Source organism: Stenella coeruleoalba (genome assembly GCF_951394435.1).
Source record: "Stenella coeruleoalba genome assembly, chromosome: 6".
Taxonomy (NCBI): Eukaryota; Metazoa; Chordata; class Mammalia; order Artiodactyla; family Delphinidae; genus Stenella; species Stenella coeruleoalba.
Window position 1 is genome coordinate 82,680,165 of NC_137151.1, and position 25,857 is coordinate 82,706,021.

The 25,857-nt window shown below is 32.5% G+C and overlaps 1 protein-coding gene across 8 annotated transcripts in view; it reads left to right on the plus strand.

Annotated features, from left to right (window-relative positions):
- The window catches only part of GULP1 (GULP PTB domain containing engulfment adaptor 1), a 266,852-nt gene extending 245,488 nt beyond the window's left edge, over positions 1 to 21,364 (plus strand). For 3 of the 8 annotated variants that reach the window (XM_079924612.1, XM_079924614.1, XM_079924613.1), the window contains 3 exons: positions 9,204 to 9,342; positions 13,310 to 13,404; positions 19,393 to 21,364. In XM_079924612.1, coding sequence (XP_079780738.1) covers positions 9,204 to 9,342; positions 13,310 to 13,404; positions 19,393 to 19,464 — 306 coding nt within the window. In that variant the 3' untranslated portion in view covers positions 19,465 to 21,364. Of the gene's footprint in view, positions 1 to 7,254; positions 7,480 to 9,203; positions 9,604 to 12,887; positions 12,951 to 13,309; positions 13,405 to 19,392 lie in introns of those variants that run through there. The other 5 variants (XM_079924619.1, XM_079924615.1, XM_079924618.1 and 2 more) reach the window with 5 other exon arrangements.
- Positions 21,365 to 25,857: the final 4,493 nt, after the last annotated feature.

Below are 25,857 nucleotides of genomic sequence, written 5' to 3' on the forward strand. Positions count from 1 at the left end.
GTTTTCTTTAATTGCAGTGAGAAGTTACTCAAAGGTTTTTAACAGGAGATTTGGGGATCAGCTGGCTGCTGTATGCACCATGGGCTGTAAAGAGGCCACACTGAGGTCCCTAAAACTGTCTAGGAAGCTATCTCAGTAGTCTAGGTGAAGGAGAAGAGTAAATTGGCCTAGAATTCTATCAGTTGGGATGATGTATATAATAGCTTGATATATTTTGGAAGTAGAACTTGCAGGATTTACGGATGGATTGGCTGTGGCCTGTAGAATAAAAGAGGGTCAATATTGCCCCTTAGGGTTTTATCCCGAGCATCTGGGTGGTGGTGCCATTTTCCAAAATAGATGTGACTTGGGGGAGGTGAATGATGACCAATCAGTAGTTCATTTTTGCTCGTGTTACTTCTGCCTACTGGGTGGCCGATGAAGACATTTATTAAAAGTTTGAATATTCAAATCTGGAATTCAAAGAAGAAGTCTGGCCTCATGATACAGTACTTGAGTTTAAAAGTTTACTCTTTTTCTAACATCATTTGGACTGTTGTTTATTGTTTTAGTTAATACACCCAGTATAAAATTTAGTGTGAGATTACAGAGTAGTTTAGTTCTAGCTAAGAAAAACAAAATACTTTTTTTTTTTGCTCAGTATTAAAATTAAAAGACATTCCTAACTACAGAAATGTATGTTGTTAGTATATATCCCAAACCCTTTTTTCACTTAAAACCAATTCCTCATAATGAATGAAGGACTACTATTTTTCATTTTTTCATGTGTAAACTGACATGCTATTTTTTTGTTTTTACATCTTTATTGGAGTGTAATTGCTTTACAATGGTGTGTTAGTTTCTGCTTTATAACAAAGTGAATCAGTTATACATATACATATGTTCCCATCTCTCTTCCCTCTTGCATCTCCCTCCCTCACACCCTCCCTGTCCCACCCCTCCAGGCGGTCACAAAGCACGGAGCCAATCTCCCTGTGCTATGCGGCTGCTTCCCACTAGCTATCTACCTTACATTTGGTAGTGTATATATGTCCATGCCTCGCTCTCGCTTTGTCACAGCTTACCCTTCCCCATCCCTATATCCTCAAGTCCATTCTCTAGTAGGTCTGTGTCTTTATTCCTGTCTTACCCCTAGGTTCTTCATGACATTTTTTTTCTTAAATTCCATATGTATGTGTTAGCATATGGTATTTGTCTTTCTCTTTCTGACTTACTTCACTCTGTATGACAGACTCTAGGTCTATCCACCTCATTACAAATAGCTTAATTTCGTTTCTTTTTATGGCTGAGTAATATTCCATTGTATATATGTGCCACATCTTCTTTATCCATTCATCCAATGATGGACACTTAGGTTGTTTCCATCTCTGGGCTATTGTAAATAGAGCTGCACTGAACATTTTGGTACATGATTTCTCAGGGTTTATGCCCAGTAGTGGGATTGCTGGGTCATATGGTAGTTCTATTTGTAGTTTTTTAAGGAACCTCCATAGTGGCTGTACCAATTCACATTCCCACCAGCAGTGCAAGAGTGTTCCCTTTTCTCCACACCCTCTCCAACATTTATTGTTTCTCGATTTTTTGATGATGGCCATTCTGACTGGTGTGAGATGATATCTCATTGTAGTTTTGATTTGCATTTCTCTAATGATTAATGATGTTGAGCATTCTTTCATGTGTTTGTTGGCAGTCTGTATATCTTCTTTGGAGAAATGTCTATTAGGTCTTCTGCCCATTTTTGAATTGGGTTATTTGTTTTTTTATTGTTGAGCTGCATGAGCTGCTTATAAATTTTGGAGATTAATCCTTTGTCAGTTGCTTCATTTGCAAATATTTTCTCCCATTCTGACGTTGTCTTTTGGTCTTGTTTATGGTTTCCTTTGCTGCGCAAAAGCTTTGAAATTTCATTAGGTCCCATTTGTTTATTTTTGTTTTTATTTCCATTTCTCTAGGAGGTGGGTCAAAAAGGATCTTGCTGTGATTTATGTCATAGAGTGCTCTGCCTATGTTTTCCTCTAAGAGTTTTGACGTGCTGTTTTTAAACTTGTTCTTAAAAAACAATGCTTACAGGTCTCCTAAATATCACTTGAATGATTCAATCTTGGGTTCCTTTTCTGGCAAATGAAATATCCTTGATAGTTCCCATATTACATACATCTGTATACTACTGAAATTGTGGAAATCTTTTCATTGGTTTTAGAAATTGGGTCTTCATTTTATTCAGTCATTTAGATATACTGAGTAAGTTCTGTTACTTGGCTGTGTTGTTTGCTTTTTGCTGTGTTCTAGCGGTTTGGCAATAGATTAGAGGTTAGGTTTTCCACCGTGTGGTACTAATTAACTAGGAACAATCTGATTTCCATTTATTACATTCACATGGCAGTGCTGCCTGTATTTATATCAGAAAAAAAGGGTTTATTCTGCCCTCCTAGCCTCATGAACGCCTCTGGAAGACTGTTCCATAATAAGATGTGGGCATAGCAAGCTAAATCAAATTGTTCTTCTTGATTCTAGTGTCTGCATTTTACTTGCATTTTACTTTTCTGGCTATAGAAGGTTTTAACCAAATTTTAACCTTTGCCAGGAAGTGAAATGAATAAAATTGTAGTCCTAAGAAATACTGGACTTTCTATTGCTGAGTAAAATAAATGTCTCCCTTTCAATTAAACCAAGTGTTACTGTATAAAATTTTACCTTTACATAATCAACTGTGTGGCCACTGATTAGGCTTGATAGGACAAATTATAACCTAAAATGTGTATTTCATTGTGGGTAAATAAAACTGCCAATTTATCTACCTCTGGGGTTTTCTCAACTGCTATTGAAGTCAAGATGGACAAGAGCAGATTGTGAGAACTCTCAATTATACAACAAGCCAAATGTGAATCTTTAAACAAAAGCATAAATTTTAAACATGAACATTGATTCAAGAACGTTTGTTGCCCACAAAAAACGATGACCGGTTCACAACTTTCACAATTGTTACTTGCACAAATGATGGTTCTAAAGAAGTAAACCCAGTCTAATGGGAAGAAAAATATACCTGTATTTCATTCCACTTCTGACCGTGAGTACCTAATGAAGTCATTTGATCTCTCCTTGTTCCAGTTTTCCTCTTTGGGATATGTGGATGATGATAACCATTTAACTTGCAAGATTCTTGTAAGAATGTATAAGATAATAGGTCTTACAACTAAGAGGCCAATGTAACCAAACTGTGTATCTAGAAGTCTGAAAAAATAACATATGTGGAGCTATAAATTCTAGAAGTTTTTATCTTTTTTAACACCTTTATTGGAGTATAATTGCTTTACAATGGTGTGTTATTTTCTGCTTTATAACAAAGTGAATCAGCTATACATATACATATATCCCCGTATCTCCTCCCTCTTGCATCTCCCTCCCACCCTCTAGGTGGTCACAAAGCACTGAGCTGATCTCCCTGTGCTATGCGGCTGCTTCCCACTAGCTATCTATTTTACATTTGGTAGTATATATAAGTCCATCCCACTCTCTCACTTCATCCCAGCTTACCGTTCCCCCTCCCCGTGTCATGGACTAGAAGTTATTTTTGAAACTTATTTAAAAAGTGATGCTGAAAATGTGCCATAATAGTGAACTTCAAAAGAATGAATCAGCATGACAATGCAGAAGGATTTGCTAGAACATTTTACATTACCTTTATATTTCCCCATCTTTAGTGTTTTTTTAAATAATCGAAGTATCTAATCTTTAGTGCAGTTTTTTTGTTATTGTTTAGATGTATTCAACATTAACTGATAGGATTCAAACGCTTTTATGACATTTCAACATTGTCATATTTAGGCAAAGCTCGGAATTGAAATATTCACATGGCCTAATGCGCCAAGCCTCTACTTACTGAAAGAAAGAGCTGTAAAACTACAACAACTATGAATCTCAAATATGGGCACTCATTATTAATATGTCTTAATAACCTAATAATTTCTGCATAATTAACATGTAACTGTTGAACACAGAATTCCTCATTCCCCTTAGTATAATAATTCAGAGGCTGTACACCTTCCTGAAGACCAAAGCACTTAGAATTATGGGCATAAAAGGATTAAACAGTAGCGCCATAAACTTCTGTAGGAAACTCCCCAAATTTTGGTCTCTAGCCATCTGTAAAAATACTGACAGAAGGCCCAACACAAAAATATCAAACCATTTTCATCTGAACTATGTATTTCATTTCTTAAAAGAATAAGTATCCTCAACCACTTAAAAATGCAAGATTAAAAAATGACTAGTTCCTGAACACTTAAATTTAGAGACACTGCTCAAAATATTTATCCAGTGCCCAAAATGCCACCATATGCCATTTAGGGGCTGTAGTCACATATTCTTATTTAATAAGTGTAATAGTTTGGTGCAGAATCAGATGCTATTGAAATATGCCTATGTACTTAGATTTCATTCTTATAAGGAATCAGATGTAACATCTAATTCCCTGACTTGAATTATTTCTAAGTTATCAATGACAAACACAAATGTCAGCAGAGCCCAGGCTGTGGCCTAAACAAATGTGTGAAATGGGCATGTGGTGGAGTGAGGAGTTGGAGAGCAGACACCAACTTAGCAGGCACAGCTACTTGCTCAATACCAGTCAGTTATTTTTACGCAAGTTTGTGGGTCTACTTTCTTGATTTTCTAACTTCTAAACAAACTCTCTGGATTTTAATGTACAACCTCTTAATATTCACCTGTAAGCAACTGAATCAAAACTTATTTTAAAGACCTATGTGACCCAAACAAAAAATCTTAGTTGACCAAATCTAGATTACTGATGACCCAAAGGAAAATTGTAATAATTAGTGTTAGAGTTTTAAACTTTAGATACCCAAATTATTGACAGATAGCCCTGCTTTACCATTTTGAAAGTGAAAATACTTCTTAATTGGGGCATTGAAATATTCGATTATTTTCATATTATATACATTCTTCTTTTATATAAGTATACTTTCTCAGAGGAAGTAGAATACAAATATTAACACCATGATAAAACACTAGAGCACTTTTAAGTTGGTTAGGTTGGCCTTCAGTTTGTTTTGTGGCACCTGGTAAAGAATGTTTTGATGAATACAAGTCATAAAACAATATAGAGTACTCCCATTTATAAGCCAAATGATACCAAGGACAACTTTCACATGATATCTTTTTATTTTTTACTCAGTACAGACATCCTTATCAATTTATAGTTTAAGTTAAAAAAAGTTGCTATAGTATACATTAAACAATAAATATTCATTGACATTATATATCAAGTATTCTAATATGTTATACAGATTATTTTAGAAAAACAAAGTTTTGTCCACCAGGAGCTTACAGTTGTTACCTATAATTAAGTAAAAGGTGGCTACCAACTACAAAAGTTTACAGTGAATTATATAGACCATGAAATAGATCTTAAAATTATATACATACATGCGTACATGTATACATTTCTATAGATAGATAGATCACTATAGAGATCAGTAGGGAAAGCAATCATTATGTAACTGTATATGCATATTAATAGAGTGATAAATTACATAATTCAGACCATCAGAGACTTGCTTCCACACTGAATTCTTTCCTCAACTTAAATCTGTCACTTTACGCTTCCTTCTTTCCCCCTCTGCTTCCTGAAATGTGTGAAGAGATGACTCCTAGTTTAAAGATTCTTTCAAAGTTGTTTCTCCTAACTATAATTTTAGTTACAACCTTTCACCATGAGGTTTATCAAAAGCCAGATTTGTGTTGGCTGCCTCCAGGTCCTATTAGTGTTGAAAAATCTCTGCAGTGTGACTTGTAGCTGAGAAGTCTGGCTCCAGGTCAAATCCTTTAGGCCCTACAAAGTTACAAAGTCTTTCCATGGCAAGCCTCATGGGAGAAAGCTGCCCTCCTCACCCCAGATTCAGTGCACTGCTTGGAGGAGTTGTAGTCAGGGACTCAGCCCCCTTCACCAACCAGGCTGGCCGCACTATTACGCATTAACTGCATTCCCAGCCCAGGTACCTCCATTCAGAGCCCTCCTTATTGGAGGCCCTTGACCAAGGCCTCTCTTAAGTGCTTCATCTTTTGGGGGCCTTGAAAATACTTTTCTCCACTAGGATTCAGTTTTCAGTATTTTCTACTCCTAGTTCTTTTCCCTTTTCTTCCCTCTGCACTCCCATCTCCCTCTCCCCAAAACAAAACCAGCAGAAACCTTGTGTTCAGGGCTCCCTCCGGAGAGAGATACTGTCCTGCTTCTGTAATGATACTCCTGACCTTTGCCCAGTGCCATTCACTGGGGAAAAATGGGACATTGATGGAACCAGAACCTTCTTTCTGGCCTCTTGCTTACACTATCATTGTAAGTGAATAAAGGCTCAATTATTACATACTTTCATTTTGGTTGCTGTTTTAACTGACCACTCTGACATCTGGCCACTCAGCTCTGTCCAGTTCAGTACTTGACAGTAGCTTTCCATGATGTAATGGAAATAGCTTCCAAAAGTCATCCAAAGACTGATGTGCAGACCCAGTACAGTGTACTAGTTACTTATTATTATTTATCTCTCTGATTTACTTGAGATGCTTGACAACTCCCTCTGCCCATCCCCCCAAAATTTTACCATTTGGAGCTTACTACCTATAGAAAGGGCATGATGATTGGAGTCAGATTGTTTTGAATTTTGGCTTTGCTTCTTACATACACAGGAGTAGCTCATAAAGAGTTTATGGGCCTTGATTCCCCTATCTTTATTATAATATGGATGTAATATTACTAATACTTCAAATGAATTTTTTGAGGATTAAATCTAAAATGTATGTTGTAGCCCTTTTTGAAAATTCTACAAAGTCTTAACTTATACCAGACTTTACTCCTACTGACATTTTTTTTCTTGTTGCTATCCTTCCTTTTTCCCATCTCAGTACACAGAGGCTCTCTCAGAAATAAATCTGTAGGCATTTGTCATTTTTCTCTCCACTTTCTTCCTCTCAAGTCGTATTGAATGTAATATTTTATTAAAATACCTAAAAATGTAATATTTCAGTGAAAAATCATCAAATTAAACAATCCAGAATCTGAAGACTCTTGCAATAGGAAAAAATCTACTCAAACGATTTGTTTTAATTTTAGTAAAGTTATTTTGAAAGTACTTATCATTTTCACAAAATATCCTAATACATTTTCATATATACTTTTTTTCTTTTTCCTCCACATCTTCTTTCTTCTCCTTAGTATATTTTTCTGTCATTCCTTTACAGCTGCTGCACAAAATGTCTGATCATGAGCAACACGGGTTTCAGAGATGCTCACCTTCTTTCTGGCGTAGAACTGATGATTCATCTCCCTGTCTAAATATTTCTTCCATTACTGTCACTCCTGTCAACTCGCCTGATTCCAGACTATCATTGGGACTGTTAATACCACCACCTTCTAAATGTGGCCTTCCCAAGCCAATCAGTGAGAGCAGCATCCCAAGACCTCATGTAATTCGCTAAATAGAAAATGCTTTTTATTATCCCACGTATTTTTTTAATTCTGCCAAAATATGCCATTTATATAGTAATGAAAAAAATCAGCTATGTCTTGAATCGATGTGATGTGATCTGGGGCCCTTGTGTGCCATTTTTGCATCCTTTGGTCATCTGATCTCAGAGAGTTTCTAGTAGAGAGTGGTGGTCCAAATCCACAAAAAGATGAAATAGGACAGGTACTTTCAAAGATCCATCAGATATAGCAACTGGGAAATTAGGCCATTGTTGAGACTGGCAAAAGCTCTTTCAGTAGAGTTCAGCAAAAAGAGCAAAGTCTGGAATGATCTGAGTTGAGGATTGGATGAAGTAAAAGGGCAAGAGATGTGATACCTCCTTCAAGGACCTCAGCTTTGAAGGGAAGGGAAAGAGATATGAGAGACGAGAGGAGTAAAGAGGCACTGGGTAAAGACCTTTTTGGTTGGTTTGTTTTAACAACAGTCAAGATCTGAGTATCTTTGTATCTTGACAAAGAGGAGAGAGATGGAAGCCAGTGGAATTTGAGAGAGAGGCTGATTAGGAGAACAACATTCCTGAGTAGGAGGAAAGAGCTGAGGGATAAAGTTGCCTCCAAGTCTTTGGATAGTATTTGTAACTGATAGACTATCCATTAAAGTTAAAGTAAGTTGCTAAAGAAAGGGAGATGACAGCAATTTTCCTGCATGAAAAAATGTACTAACAGGTTTATTAACTGAATAGCAAATCTATCACTCTTTACACACAATCTATCACTCTTTACACACAATCAGCCTTTTTATCTTCACTACCTGCATCATCTGTGAATCAGTAAACAAATGTATTTTGAGAACACAAATTATAATATGAACCACTCTAAGCAATTCTAAACAATATTCATGTTCTTATAAGAAAAATAAATTTTTCTCACTATTTCTCTCCAAAATGGGAATTCTCTTTCTTTTATATCAATAGATGATATATATATATAAAATAATTTTTTTCCCTATATGACAATCAAAGTGATGATTGTCTCATTCTTTCATTACATCCTAGCCCAGACTGGCCCAGATAACTTAATCATTTTGTGATTATAATTTATTTCACAAGGTAGCTATTTATTGTAGAAAATGATGAAGTCTTATTCTAAGAAGAAAAGTCACTGCAATGAATATAATAGTTGGCTCCATTACAGTTATAAGTACAAATTAAAATAGACTCCTTAAAATGTTTTTAAAATCATTATCAATCGCTTTTGAATGGTTATATTTAAGATTCATCACTTATGTTCGGTTATTTCTGTCTAAATCTTGTAATCTTGTGCAAAATACATTACTGAAATCAAGGTTTTATATAAATAGTTTCTAACACGTTTTCAATTCTCTGATATAAGTGGCAATTATTTCTAGATATACAAAAAATCCAACATATCTTTTATATCTGTCTAGAATAGTATTATCACCATTTTTGCCATCATCTTTGAGAATATTTTTGCAGAAATTTTCTTGCCAATGAGCATTTAGCATAAGTGGTTGAGTCATATGAAATAGCCAATATGTAACTATTTTTTTTTTTTTGGTAACTATTTTTGATTTACAGAATGGCAAGTTCATATGACTCAACTGCATTTTTTGTTGTGTTTATATATGTTTAATATGTGTATGAAATATTTAGCATTATAATGTTTCTACATGGAATACTAATTCATGTTATCTTCATTGCAGGCAGGCAATGTGACACCTAAGTCTCCCTCCACTGACATCTTTGATATGATTCCATTTTCTCCAGTTTCACACCAGTCTTCAATACCTACTCGCAATGGCACGCAGCCACCTCCAGTCCCTAGTAGATCTACCGAGATTAGTAAGCTTTCTAAACAAATCAATATTTTTGCTATATTTGTGTACATTTTAAATGTTTAATTAGCACTTTATGGGAAAGTATATATCTTAACAAGCTCACTAAAAATTTTAATCACTGAAGAATTATGTTTATATATATGTGCCAAATTCAGTTATTTATATTTTACTTAATAATTGAGAGTATACTACTAAAGACATCACTATTTGCATTTGAAACTATTTTATGAAAAATGATATTTTGGTATAGGCTTAGTTACATCATAATACAAAACAGTTATGTTTATTGTGTTGGGGTTATATTTTTAATGTTTTGTTTAATGATTAAGAACAGTCCTGTGGTAATTATTTTAATCATTTAGAACTCAGTTTAATTTTTTTATCATAGAGTATATGGATAGTCTTAGTTAAAGAAATATATAAATCTATGAATTCCATGATTTATTTATTAACCCTATGTAAGTGTTCTTTCTTTGATATCTACAAAGCTATAAATGCATTGCTTTTCTGATTTACTTTCTGTATATCTGGAAGGAACATAAAAGTCTCTCTGACGAAGTAGAAAGCATCTAACAGATGTTCCTCGTCAATGTCTTGACTATATTTTGCTCTGTGCCCTGTCACAGAAAGTGAAAGAATAGTTTCCAATGGCCATGATCAGTCATCAGGTCTAAAGGGGCACTGAAGAAAAGAGAGTTTTACATATTTTGCTTTATTGCATCCTCTCTGGTTCACATTTGAGACGTTTTCAATGTAACTCTGAAGTTTTAGCTTAAGGCTGTAAAGCACTTCAGAGCCTATAGTTTATTTGTTTCCCCTGCAGAACTCAACAAAGTGCATTGCACATTTTAGGTATTCAGTAAATTTCAGAGGACTAATTTATAAATACAAAGTAATAACATTAGAACTTTAAAAATCAGTGAACAAAAATATTTCAATACTTTTGTTGAAATATAGTACATTTAGATTCTTCTGAATATATTTTGTGTCAATGCAAAATATTTTTTTCAAGGAAATAATCCATAATATACATGTGTTTTTAGAAAATGTTGCCAATATCTTGATATCATAATGGGGAATTTTTTGTCCTTAAGAGTGTTCCAGATCTCTTCCTTTACCACTGTTCTTTACTTCCTTGGACTACATCAGTGTTTTGCTCATTCATGTATTTAATTCAATGGGCATTTGTTTAGTACATACACTAGACTTGGGTTACATGCTAGAATTTGAAATATAAATTAGAAGTGTATCCACAATGTCAGGTTTTAATCCAAGTAGAATATAAATTGAGAAGAGTGAATAGATTTTAAGATACTTAGAAGGAATAATCCATCAGGATGGTAACTGAAAGTTCAAACTCCATTATGATTCAGGATTTTGGACCAAATGTTGTTAATGGGAAAACGAGAGGTAGAGAGGGGGAAACTGATGAGCCTCTTTTAAATGTTAGTGAGTTTGAAATGCCTTTGGAAAATCTAGGTAGAGATGGTCAAATGGTTTTTAGGGATTTATTAATGAGAAACTGAAGTAATATCTTGCTATATTTTTTAATGTCTATCTATCCCAAATGCCAGAGTTTAGTAAATACAGCAGTATATCATTAGAAAGATTAGATAGATACATAGATAGATAGAAAGAAATGGAGTTCTGATTACCACTGTATTATATCTATCTATCATTTATCTATCAATCATCTTCTTGTCTATCTATACTAACAATTTAAGGACAGATTGTTCAACTCAGTTTTAATTGTAAGATTGTCTAAAACTGTAATCCAGTGGGCTTTTAGTAATAGGACTTTTTCTTTTAATGAAATCTTAAATGTATTCATTCATTTATTTTCTTTATATTTTAAATACATAAAAGCAGAAACCTACAAGATTGTTCTTTAGTTTCTCTCCTTACTGCCTGAGAACCCTAGTAGTTCTCCAGAGTATATTTTTGATCTTTGAATATGTATGAGACTTTAATTAATTTGTTTAATATCATGTTTCCTAATTGATTATAAATTACATGAGGGAAGGCACTTGACTCTAAAGTCCTTTCCTCAACTGTTTTAATCCACTGCCTAGCAAAATGTATGGCACATAATATGTGTTCAATAAATATTTAGTGGATAAACAAAAGAATAAGTGAAGTATCACCTATTTTTTTTATTTTGCTCTTGTATTAGATTAAATAATTTTCATGTCATTAATTACATAGCAAATCTTTTTAAATTGAAAATTGGACTTATATGACTTTTTGTTATGAATTTTAGATCCATCTGAGCTGACCAAAATATGCCAAAGAGCTCTATTATATTTATTAATTTGCCTGGTATTGATATGTCTACTTAATATGTAAAGTAGTACTTTTTTGACTTGTGGGGGAGTTGTGGACCCTTGAGTATATGATAAAAGTTAAACCTCTTCACAGAAAAACACAACATGCCCACTCATACAAAATTTTGCATTGCATTTCCGGAATGTTAAGGATCCCTTAAGCCCATCTGAAATCTCTGGTGATTTTGAGTCCCAACTTTAGAAAACCTGTGTAATGAGAATCTCTGTTCCTCCTGACAACTCTATTTCCTCTTTATTAATTCATTTCTTTTGACAAGCATGTACCACATGTAAAGCATTGCTTGATGTGTTCGTGGTACAGTGGTAACCAGGATACACCTCCAAAGAACAGTTCCTCTTTTCTCTAAGTTCTGGTTTATTGCCTACAATAAACATCGGACTGAGGAAAATATATAGTAACAACAATAATAATACCCATCAGTTATATGTATGGTGAGAGTAAATTCCCATTTGTTTAGGAGTACCCTGTCTTATACCCTTCATCCTGGTGAAACTTGGTAGCACTCCTTTCACTCTTAAAAGTGTCTTTATTTGGAAGATAAATTATATGTCCTTCTTATTTATACAATACTTACCAGAACCAGGAGCTTCTAAACATTTTACATTTATTAACTTAATACATGAATCTGAAAAAATAATTGTAACTAGAGAAGCAAGAATCTTTCATAATGGGAGTCACAATGATTTAGAAGATATAATAGAACTCAAGTAGCATAAATATTATTTCTTACAAAGCATTTAATTTAGAGAATATAGTTTCCTGAAAAATGAAAGTCTTGATACATTATAAATTCCCTTGCCCATATATAATTTAATTTTTTGTCAGTTAAGGCTGCATTTAAATTGATTCAGAGGAAAGAAATTTCTTAAATTAAAAAGGAATTTTAAATCATAAATTAAGTCATAGTCCTATCAATTACAAACATCAATTTTAACTTTGATACTTCTTTAATGATTAAAAAACCAATGCAGACTTTAAAATATATGCACAGAGAGCTTTTTGATACTCAATTACTGCTATTTTTTTTAAAGGAAATTTGTTTGGGGGAAAAGAGGCATTTTTAAAGAACCTGTCTCATTGTGGTTATCTAGGAAGGTGATATGATTTTATACTACATGAGATGATGTGCCTTAAATTTTTTCTGGCTGAAAGGTGAGATTAAAGTACATGAACTGTGAGTTAAACTACTTCCTAATCTACTAGGTCCTACCTATTGCTTCGCTATTGTGTTGCAGAGTCATCAATAAATGGAATAGAGAAGTTTCAGTGAGTAATACGTTAATTTTAGTACATTTAAATTGCTTTAGTAAAGTGTAGGTATTGTAATATATTAATTATCAAATATTTGGTGAATTTGATATTAAGTCTTACTTAAAGACACAGAAACCTCTCTGAATAATAATTCTTTGTAACCAAATAGTTTTTAAATCGTCATAAAAGCGGATCTTTGCTTGCTTGTTGGTGTTTAACTAGTCTAAGCTCAGGAAAGCCCAACATAAAGTATGTGTGGATAGGGGCTCATTTGGTCATGCAGGTGCTTCTTTATATAATCCTGCCTTTGAAACCTAACTCACCCCAACTCACTCCTTGTCATTTCATATACTAAATTATTTTCTTCCTTTTAGAACGGGACCTATTTGGAGCAGAACCTTTTGACCCATTTAACTGTGGAGCAGGGGATTTCCCTCCAGATATTCAATCAAAATTAGATGAGATGCAGGTGACTATTTTAACAGATTGGCGCATAAATGTTTTTGTTTTCTTTTTTCTATGGGACTAAGAGAATGTTATTACTAAAACTACCCTTCCCTTGAACTGTTATCAACTTACTTAAAATAATTACTTTAAAATAACAATAACATACATTTAGTCCTAAAAATACTCAGACAGATGCTACGGATAAGGTTTCGTTGTGTTTTGTTCTTAATGGTGCGATTTACAGTGGCAAAAACATGGTTCTTTTTTTTATACAAAATAACATAAATTCTTCATGAGTTAATTATTCAAAATCCAAAAATTGAAAGGTCATTGCACTAGACTTATAAGATTTGATCTCAGTCTTAACAATTAACAATTATGAATTTCAGAATTGTGAACGGGTGAAGGAAAATCATTGTAAGAATGAAATCAGTCTCTTAAAAAGAAACATTGTAAAGGGGGTCAACTGTATGGTGATGGTCAGAAAATAAACTTTTGGGAGCTTCCCGTCCCGCGGCGCAGTGGTTGAGAGTCCGCCTGCTGATGCAGGGGACACAGGTTCGTGCCCTGGTCCGGGAAGATCCCACATGCCGCGGGGCGGCTGGACCCGTGAGCCATGGCCGCTGAGCCTGCGCATCCGGAGCCTGTGCTCCACAACAGGAGAGGCCAAAAAAAAAAAGAAACTAAACTTTTGATGGTGAACACACTGTCCTGTGTACAGAAGTCGAAATATGATGTTGCACACATGAAACTTATATAATGTTATAAACCAATGTTACCTCAATTAATAAATAAAGCTGAGAGCTAAAACGAAGAATTCCAAAGGAAGAGGGGTATAAAATAATAGGAAGCATTGTAACTATAGTTCATAACTTCTGGGCTCTTACTGAAACAGCAGACACCAAATGACAGCTTCCTTAGGAATGTAGTCCAATTGAGTTTTCATTCCTTTCTCTCCCTTTTATTTTTCAATTCTGAATTGTTCTGGAAGTTTGAAGATATTGGTTTAGAAGCTTTGTACAGTGGGCGATGATTAGTAATTAGTCTTATAAGCACTATAATAAAGTCTTCTCTTTATATTTCCCTTTACATTTTGATGAAGTTATTATATCCTATTTTTCATCAAAAAGACAATATATACACAGAAGAATTCAGGCAGAGACCAATTATATGAAGCTGATTGAGAAGATGTGGTGAAGAGATGGAGTGGTTTTTATTTATTAGGCCTGGGTTAATACATTCACTCTCTATGCTTCATTTCCTGGGAAAAAAAAAGTTGAGGGGTGGATTATGATCTTCTAACACTGATAAAACACTGCTTCCTAGAAAGATAATAAATATCCTTTCACTGATTTTGGACTGAAGGTGTGAAGCAGTCTTCTAGGTATTATGTGAATATCCTTATTATTATAGATATAATAATGCCTCTGCATTTTAAAAGTTGGATTGTTTAACATACCTTGAGGTTTTTAAAGAATATGTCAAAACAAAAATTTCTCAAGTTGGGTGATTTATAATTCCCTTTTGCATGAAAAATTATTTTAAATCCTTAATATTGACTTAAACTGTAAACTATTTCTATAACATTTCTTAAATATTTACAAAAAAAGTTATATACATTTTATCCTTATAGTTCTTATACAACTATTAATTCAAAACTTATAAATTAAATAAAAGCGAAATTACAACACCTAATAAAATTCAGATTAAGAACTTTAATATAACAGCATGGATTATTTTATTTGGCTGAAACTAAAACCACCAACATCATACTTCTGTTGATATCAGCATGTATCTTGTTTGATGACACAATTTCCCCACATCTTTTCGGTAGTTAAAATACTACGAGACTTTCATTCAAATAGTGCATGATTATTTAGTGAGAATGCTTTATTTATTTCATATGAAATAAATTTATTTTCTTTTTCATTAGTTTTACCAATTATGGTTGTACTACCTTGGGACTAATGCTTTTGTAAGAACAAAAACAAACATGGGCACTGATGTGGTAGTATTTGTTCTCAAAGGTTATACAAAACACAAAGACTTTCTATTAATATTTTTTAGATTTTCACACAACAAATGTTTTCTATAGATGTTTGAAGATAAGCCTGTATCTCCAGATTTTTGTAGAAACCCAGTTTGAGAAACACTATATTGAAATGATTTAATGGTATGGTAGTCAAATAATGTTACACTGTGGTATTTTTGCTTTTGTTTTCTTTTTGTCATTTCTAATATACTCTTAATGTCTTTTTTATTCTTTTCTGCTTTCATGGTGGGTAGCGCCAGAGATGGTTGGTATACTATTTTCATAATAATTTTAAACAACTTATAACTTCTTAAAGCTAAACCTTAATATTTGCTTTATTTATTTAATAAATATTCAAAAAGCAGTTTCACATGTATATGTCTGATTATTAGTTTTGTTTAAAGAGGTTTTATAACCCATACTTGAAGTTATTTTTTCAATGACTCAATCACTATTGCATTGTCCACCTCATTGCTTGTCTGTTTCTTTTAGTACACGATGTGTTTGCAAGGTCACTTTAATTAAAGTAAAGTAATATTTTAACTAAAATTTATAACGACTTTTGTTATTAATCTTGTTAGCCTAATTAATTGAATGCACACATTTAGCTACTATTTTTATCTTTGCATATAATGTAAAAACTTAATACAGTATAATGGGTTGTATAAACTATATTGAGTTAATAAGCCTAGTGAGATTTTTAATTTTCCTCTTTTATTTCAGAGGAAATCATAGAAATATCTCATGAATGTAAGAATTTAAACAGAAATGTTAAGCCATAGTTTTTATAAATTGTTAGAAAATTAGATATTTATTTGAAATCAATTATATCCTTATATGATTTGACATAATTTAAACTTCTTAGTACATGTCACTGACAGGCAAATCAGTTTAATAGTATTGATAGCCCAGAAGTGTACCTTGTATGTTATAATAATTTAATACATTAAAAAAGGAGAGTGACAAGTCAATGAAAGAATTTTGCATTAAGTGATATTAAGTCAACTGGTTAATAATTTAGGAGAAGATCAATGTATAGCTGAAGCCTACAACAAATGCTCAGATAAATTTTAGAAACCTTGGGCAGTTTAAAATTTTTGAAATACAATTATATATATATCAGACTTTTGAATTGGAAAGAAATTTTTATAAGGAAAAGGAAAATATGTACATATAGTCACCTATAGAAGGTCTTCTATAGTTCTTTTAAATTTTCTCTTTAAAAAATATAACTATATCATGTACACATGATTAAAGTAAGTAGACAAATGATTAGGAAACTAAATAATCAACAGATAAATTAAAAAGTGTAGCTCACAAAATAAGACCACAGATGGCTATATACTTATAGACATGTTAAGTCTAATCAAAGAAAACATACAAATTAAGAACTATAAAAGCTATTTTAATCCAGCAAATTAAACATTATATTTTTTTACTAATATAGAGTGCAAATGAAATTGTGATGAAACAAGCACTCTAAATCATTGCTGGGCCAGTGTCAGTTCACAGCATCCCTTTGGGGAGTAATTTGTTACTAATACTTGTATTTCTGTTTGATGTCAAAAACTTTAATATAATCTATTCTGAGGAGAAAATAACTATGAATGTGGAAAATCTCTATGCATAAAAACATACAGTCAACCTTATTTATAGCTATAAAGTACAGGAAATAAATTATATTAAAATTAATAGAACATTATAAAATCATCAAATTAGTTTTACAGGGACTCAAAATAATCAAGTTTGTTCTGCTAAGATTAAAAAAGAGTATAGAAATTTATATATAATATATCTAATACATTAAATAAGTTATATATAATATATATTTATTTATATTAGTATTAATTTTTTTTAATTTATAGGTAGAAAAGAGGGAGACTCAAAGGACATACTTCAACATGTTAATTGTTGCATATGAGTTTTTTTCTTCCTTGATATGCTTTTCTCCATGTTTCAAAGTAAGAAAATGCAATTGGGGAAAGTATTTTATATAAAAATATATTTTTAATAATATATCAATAATAAGATCATTATTTTGTGTGATATGAGTTTATGATAGTTTCCATCACTACGTAAGTTGAATAAGCCTTATTTTCATTCAGACGTTTAAAATTCAAGAGGATATGGAAACCTTAGAAGGATTTAGAATGCATTAAGTCATGACTTACTAAATGAGGCCTGGAAGGAAGGGTCAGAAAATGTGTGGGAAATTTTAAGGGGAAAGAAAACCAAGGAGCCATATACCAATGTGTCTGTCAAAAGGGGTAATTAAGTTAATCTAAGACGACTCCTAAAGAATCCTTATAAAAACATGGAGATATTCTTGTAAGTGATATACAAACATTTTTTGTTGAAACAATGACCCCTATTTTACTTTGATTACTATTCTGCCTTTCATATACTGATAACACATTGATAAATAGTATTTTCAGGGTAACTGAAGTGATAGTGGTTTAATTTCAGAATGAACTGATTAATAAACAATGGTAAATCTTTCCAAAGGTAGTATATATCCACATTACTTACCTATCTATCTGTCTATCTATCTATCTATCTATCTGATATTCCAGAAGATGACATAGTACATAGATCCTCAGATATCCAAATAAAATCTTTTAAAAAGCAGTTTATTTACAATATTTTCAGTTTAAAGTATTGACTTTTCTGAGTATTTGGCGGCTGTTTAAAAAAATATGCATACATGTGGCAAAATATTTCTCTTGTGACCAGAATAGGCTTTTAAAACAATGGTAAGTACTCTGATTTTACTTAACTAAATATAATTTGTATTCCAAGTACTGAGAAGTACTTTTGAAAAATCCTTAAAGTGATGGCATTGCCGTGTGGTCTTTGTGCTTAGGCATAATGAAGAGTGTTCTTTAAACATTAACAGAGAAAAAGGTGTGGCTTGTATTTTGTAATGATTTTCTTCCTCTATATCATAATGTTTACTTTGGATTTATAGTAAGTACATTAAATACTGGTTCTAAATGAAAGTAACTTGAGGAAATGCAAATAGATATGCAATTGGCTAACACACGAGTAGATACCATCTAATCAAACAAAACACAAAGCAGAACAGAGGACAAAAGCCTTCTCTTAGAGAGAGATTTTCTTTTCCTCAGGAATAGACTTTTGTCTACATTTCATTTTATGAGCAAGGATGGGGATGGGGAAGGTGGTAAGACCAGAGATGGCCCATAGTTCAACTACCTTGTACAGAAAAGAAAAGAGCTGGAGAGTAGAGAAGGACAAACATCTTTACCACTAACTTTTAACTCAAAAATCTTCAAAAAAATTTTTTTCATGGCAATTGGGTACTTGGTCTCAATAAATCAAAAGAAATTTAACTTCTAGAAGCATCTAAAACATGCTAGAGGTGAGTGGAATTCAAAGCAATAATTTGCAGCTACAAGGCTAGTAGAGGAAGCTTTCTCCATGGCGAAGTGATCTGCAGTCCTGTGTTACACATAGGATACAGCATTGCATTTAGGGAATACAATGCAATTTATTTTACCAGGCTCTGGATAGTGGTAACCAAGAAGAAAAGGTGAAAACTATCAGGCTGTCATCACCTTGAGGTCTAGCTATCTTACTTATATGAATATTGACCTTTAAAGCCAAGGTATTTAAGCAACAGTAGAATGACATAAAGTAGACTTCACTGAAAAGAAACATTTAAGTCTTAAAATTACTTAATTCCACATATTTCTGTTTTCTTCTATCTCTTATGAGTGCTAACCTCATGTATATTTAAAGCATTTAAAATGCTAACGGGTATAAAAGCATTTGATAAAAATTTGACAAGCCAACATCATTTGACATATAATTATTTCTTAGTTGATCAAAACATGAAGATTTCAACTTCTGCTCATACTCTCTTTCATTTATGGGTTGTTGTTTTTTTTTTTTTTTTTTTTTTTTTTTTTTTGCTATGAGCATTTCCTATTTTAATGATTTTACTTTATTTTGCAGGAGGGGTTCAAAATGGGACTAACTCTTGAAGGCACAGTATTTTGTCTCGACCCGTTAGACAGCAGGTGCTGATGTCAAGAACAAGAGGTCTTGAATCTGTTAAATTTGTTTTGTATACATATCTATTATTCATTATTACTTATGACAGGTATTATACATGTACCAATATATTTTTGAATCTCATAACTTTCTGAAAATTATTTCAGTAAAATTTCCTCATACTTTCACTGTTGAACTGTAGCATTTTGTTTTAAAAACAACTCACTGTAAAGTAAATCATACTTTTATGTTCCTTTCTGTTTGTTTGTAGAAGATTTTATAATTGAAAGACAAATTATCCAAATATCTGCCTGTGTCTGAGCTCTAAACAATTAGCTTCTTCAAATTTAAGTTCATTCTCTAGGATGCTAGTTTATTACTGATTTCCCAAAAGCCATACCTTAAAGATACATTTCAGAGTCCTGAAGAGATACACCAATGCCAAACTAAATATGTTCTATATTCAAACCAATAGACATGTTACCATTCATTAGACAGATGTCATTTTATGTATGAAATGTTGTTCATATTATTCGGAAAATGTAAACTTTGAATATAATACCACCAGATCATTTTAGCAGGTAAAATAACAAAAATATAAATTCCAATAATAATTAAACTAAATGTATTTAGAGTACTTATTAGTATAAGCAAGGTAATAATGTTAGTTATTTTTATCAGCTACACTCTAAATATTTATTTCATAAATAAAGATTGTGGAACAAATGAAAATTTGCTATTTACAAAACACTTAAAATAAAATTTAATTTCTAATGAGATAAGTTACATTACTAAACATCATCTGATCTGAAGTTTCTGAAAAAAACATTTGGAATATATGCTGTCTATAGTTGCAGTATCTATTACCCATATATACTTTACCAAATATATTTTTTCTGAACTGAATAAGACTATCCTTCCTATATTTTCTCCTTCGATAAAGATATTTTCTCACCAGAGTTTATTTTGTGATGACCCATTAGTTTTGATGCTGTTAAAAATCTATGGCACCTGTTCTTTATGAATTATCAACATTATTTAGCAAATTTAATTTGTATCTGTTTTGTTAAACTCAGAATCTCATTTTTCACAAAAATGAAATTGCTGCTCAGTTTAGTCTTTAACATCAACAATAACATTTTCTTGCAGCTGATTCTTGATGTGCTGATGAACTCTGACTTTTAAAAATGTTTGTTTCTTACACCTTTGCCCATTATGTAACAGACTGTAATTTGTACTGAGTGCAGCAAAATTTATGGTCAAATTTATAATTTGGTTCATCACATTATAAGAAAAAAAATTAAATTAATGAAAATATGAGCTTAGATTGAGGGTAGATCTCAAAAATGTTTCTTTTCCTTTAGTCATGGGAATTTTCTTCACGTGCTAAAGGTACATTTTCACTAGGAACAGAAATCAAATAGGCTTATGCAATATTATATTTGTATGTATCCCCATAATGTTCTGTGGTGTATATAAGCCTTCTTGTTTGCTTTCTGTTATCTGCTAAGTTGTACTTTAATTAGAGGGTAGTATATGTTTCATAAAGAAGAGTCTTTATAATTTTGTTTGTCATATAGTATTTCGGAATTTGTATAATGAGGATGTTTAGAAGCCATATCAATGGCTTTTTTTAACAGATAGAATTTGTATTTTTATTGTACTTTATAAAGCTTTGTGTAATAGGTATATATTTAGTGGCGATTTATTATCAATGGTAACACAATAGAGTACTTTGCACATTTAAAATACGTTATTGTACCAATTTTCAATGGTAATCAGTTCTGCTACTGGCATGATTAAATAGTATATAATTGGTCATTAATTATGAACATTTATTTCACCAGTGCATTTTTATGAAGATACAGTTGCAAATTGTATTTCTATGTAAACTCAATGATATGTTTGATTTTGCTGAGAATAAATGATTTTAAATAAATTAAATTGTATAATTTATATTTGTATATATAACTCATTAAATAACCTCTAATTAATTTAGACACATTCTGAAGCTAATTTCATGCCAGATTTTCCTGGTCATAGATTGGTGCCAAAAGAAAGAAAGAGAAAGAAGAAAGCAGAAAAAGACTTTAACTTCATTTCTTACAGCCCACACACTTTTTAGCTTTATGATCAAACATAATTCAGTTGTGAAAACAATGGATTTCATCCTGCTGGTGAGAGAGGTCATAGTTTGGTTCCTTTCACCAGAAGCATCTGGTGTAATAACTGTATTACGTAAATATTTCTTTTCAGAATGGAGAGCCTTTTTAAACTAGTAATACAAAGGGTATCTTGGCTGGTAGTCCTAAAAAGATGGACTTGATAATAGAATTTGAGTGGTGGCTAATTAGAATATCATGAAGTTTTGAGTCTATTCAAAACACAATGTTAAGTATTTTAATGGTACACAGGACTCACATGCACAGTTTTGCACACCAATGAACAATTCATCCATCTGTTCACTAAAATTCATTTATTACTCTATGTGAATATCATGTATTAGGTGGGTAGGAAAACATCTCGTAAGTTTGCTAACAGACATTGTTAAATTGAAGGTGACAAGATCCCTGTCTTCAGTGAGTTCATTGTCGTAAAGGAAAAGTAAGGCAAATATTTGAATTAATAAATGAAAACCTATATGTATTAAAGTACTGTGTGAACCAAAAATTTCCTTTAGAATATTAATATTTAACTATGTTTAAATTTGGGTACCTAGCACTGGCTAGTGTCTATAATGTTAGATATCCAGTGTGAAGCTTATGAAGACAGGCCAATGACAATAATTTTCTTCACCTCTTCCTGTTTCTTGTATTTTGGATTTGATTTTTTTTTAAATTTTAGTCACATTGTGGGAATTCATTCTCAGATAGAACTTCTGATAGATTTTTGTGTTGATGCATTTCTAAATACTGACTTTTGTTTTTACTCCTTTTGATGTTACTTAACATAACCATGAAAAAAACCTGGCTGTTAATATTTTTCTGTTCCAGTGTTTCCATCTATAGTTCCAAATTCAATATTTATTCATGATTTGGGGTTTCAGCCTCTGTTAAATTTTTTGAAGAATCTTGGACTCAATTTTGACAACTAAAACCCAGACTCCACCCAAACTACACTCTTTAAGAGCTGTTAACACACTGTTGATATGGGCATGGCTAGTATTACCCTCAGACCCCTGTGTCTCATGCAGGAAGTGCCTAATTTAAGTGTCCTCACCTTCCTAGATAACCTCAGACGACTGTCTCAAGAACTTCCCCTTCCAACACCCATTTCATAAATTCAACCCAAACCTTAATTCTTATACACTCATTCCATGTCTTGACCTTATGTTATTAAGATCCAAATGTAACCCACTTATAGAATTCTCTCCCTCAAAACGTATTTCTCTCAATTCATCTGAGGCGGGATTCCCTTACTCTAGTGAGGAGACCACCTCTTAAAATAATGTATGGTCTTCTATTTCTTTACTTTCAAGTGCATTTTTATGAAATTGGGTATTATTTAAATAGCAGAAGACATTGCCTTTCTCTGAATTCATTTATTTCCACTCTAGTTCATTGATCTTAAGACACACTAATTCCAAAATCATAGTTAATAATATACAAAGGATGGCATACTTAAGAAGTTGAGTTTGAAAGCTCACTTTGATTTTTTCTGATAAAAATTTATCACTACATGATAAATTGAAATAGCTGAATTTCTTATTTCTGTATCACTAACATTGGGTTTTGTGTGAGCTAATAGTACCACTACAACTGTGTAACTAAAACTTTGCTTATATAATTACCTTATATTTACCTTTAGCCACATTTTTGGTGTTTATTCAGATGCACACTCAAAATTATTGAGCCAAACATTTCCAGTTTGCAAGCAGCTCTATAGGCACTTTGGAACTTGCATCAGACTTTTAAATGTTGCTGTTTTCATTAAAGGGAGTCTGGCTAGAAGTTGTAGGAGATACCTTCTTAAAAGAATTCCCCAGTACGCGCAGGACCTAATTAAGTTCTCTGTTAAAGGACATTCTGAAATCTCATAGCATTTTCTCTGTAACTTTTAGTTTATCAACTTGTCATTATTAATATATTTTGCAAAAATCAATAAAATACTATCTTGGAAACATCATTTAAATATATTTTAATAAAGTATTTTTTAACTTTTCTATTTGTTTAATAAAGTTTTTTTAAAAAAACTTTTCTGTTTATCCTCCAGAAATCTTAATGAAGTATTGCTTTGACAGTTTTGTATCTTCTTTGGTGCCACGCACAACACTTTACCCATAAAGCGTTCAGTAAAAGGTTAAATGATTCTTTAGCATGTTTCTTGCTAATGATGTGAACTAAAACTTCTTATACTCCCTGTGAAAGAAAAGAACAACATGCCTTCCAAGTAAATCTTAAGAGAAGATAACCACTTTGTCCTTTCTGATAAAATCTTTACCAGTATTTTAACTTTTATCTTATGTAGCAATGATCTGCTAAATAAAGACGTTGACATTTGCTATGAGCATCTATTAATCACCATAGATTCATAGACTAAGGAAATCTGGCTCACTCAAGGGAGGAAAAACAATTGACTGTTGTTTATATTAATTATGTTAATATTGATTTTTATTAATTGATTATTATAGCTTCAATGAGACTGTGAGGACTCAAAGATGAATGTTTTATAATTAAGGGACATTGCCTGGACTCAGAGGGTGAAGAACTATATTTGTTGAGCATGTGAGTTAAAGAATGATAGGTAAAGACTCAAACTGCATCTTTCCTTGAATGCCATGTTGTGGTCACACAGTTTTCATTGGCGTTAAATATTTTTAAGTTCATTTATTTGTCCTTAGTTTTTTATTGTCCTCTTACTTCAAATGACATTTCATAGGAACATTTTGGGGCCCTTCCCAGTTGCCTACTCCCTCCCCTCTGTCTGGCTAGGCTGCTATGTTCTATTCTGTTCTGAAGGTCACTTGTTCCAGTTGAAATAGCTGTCTGGATGGACTGGAAATAATCCAGATACTGGTTCTTTCCTGCAAAGAAAGCAAAGAAAGATGTTTGTTTCTTGGCTACATTTTGATAGAAAAAAATAAAAGAATTTTATGGCTAAGTCTATTAATAGTTGAAAAAATTAATGTAGCTCTGGGACTAATTTAAAAGTGTTACTATTTTCCATTGCTTTGTGTCATTTTGTTTTTTTATATACTTTTAAAATTTAATATGAATATCATTTAATAATTGGTATTAAATAGGAAGTGTCTTTTTAACAGAAAAGAAAACAGAAAAGTTTTTTAAAAAAACTTTATTAAACAAATAGAAAAGTTAAAAAAATACTTTACTAAAAATATATTTAAATGATGTTTCCAAGACAGTATTTTATTGATTTTTGCAAAATATATTAACACTTCCTATCATACATGTAGGAAGTGTATGAACGCAGAGAGATTTTGGCAAAGATTCAGCTTAAACTAACTTCTGTCACACACATACACAAGCGTATGCACTTCATTTAGCTATTTAGTTTTCCATTTATTTTATTCTTGGTATCTGCATTCATTAAAAAAAAAACAAAAAACCCAAACTTGTACTCAACAGTACAAGGAATAGGAGGAGACAGATGGTGGGGGACAGATAGTGGGGAGATAGTCATAAATGTTCAGACATGCCAACTAACCACATGTGACAAAGTGACTATGCACAGATACCTGACCTGTTCATTTTTCAGAAAACTTAGACCATTTGCAGGCTAGGGAGTAATAAGTATGATGCAATTATGTAAAAAGCTGTTTCTATAGTAATTCCTCTTTAATTCCCCTTGGTTCTCTGGTAATGCCTCCATTTTTCATCTTTTCTACTTAAAAGGATTTAAAAAGGAAAATGCCAGGCTTCCCTGGTGTCACAGTGGTTGAGAGTCCGCCTGCCGATGCAGGGGACACGGGTTCGTGCCCCGGTCCGGGAAGATTCCACCTGCCGCGGAGCGGCTAGGTCCGTGAGCCATGGCCGCTGAGCCTGTGCGTCCGGAGCCTGTGCTCCGCAACGGGAGAGGCCACAACAGTGGGAGGCCCGCGTACCACAAAAAAAATAAAAATAAATAAAAAGGAAAATGCCTGAAGATAAGCTGGACACTTCTTTCATGACTTCCTGCTATCCATGGCTATTAGAAAAACATAATATCACTTTCTTAGAATCACTTGATTTTGAAAATCTCTCAACTATACGTTATGTGAATTTTTAAGTAATTAAAAAAAAATTACTCCTGTAAACTGCATTTACTTTAAAACAACTCAGTCTGATCTATAGGGAAACACTGAACTAGGATTTAAAACTTCATACTGTGATATGACACGGTTATAAATCTAGACTGATATTTGACTTTGGGAAAGTCATGTAATGGGGTTCATAACATTCCTGAACTTTAGCTATTCTTGGCGTAAAA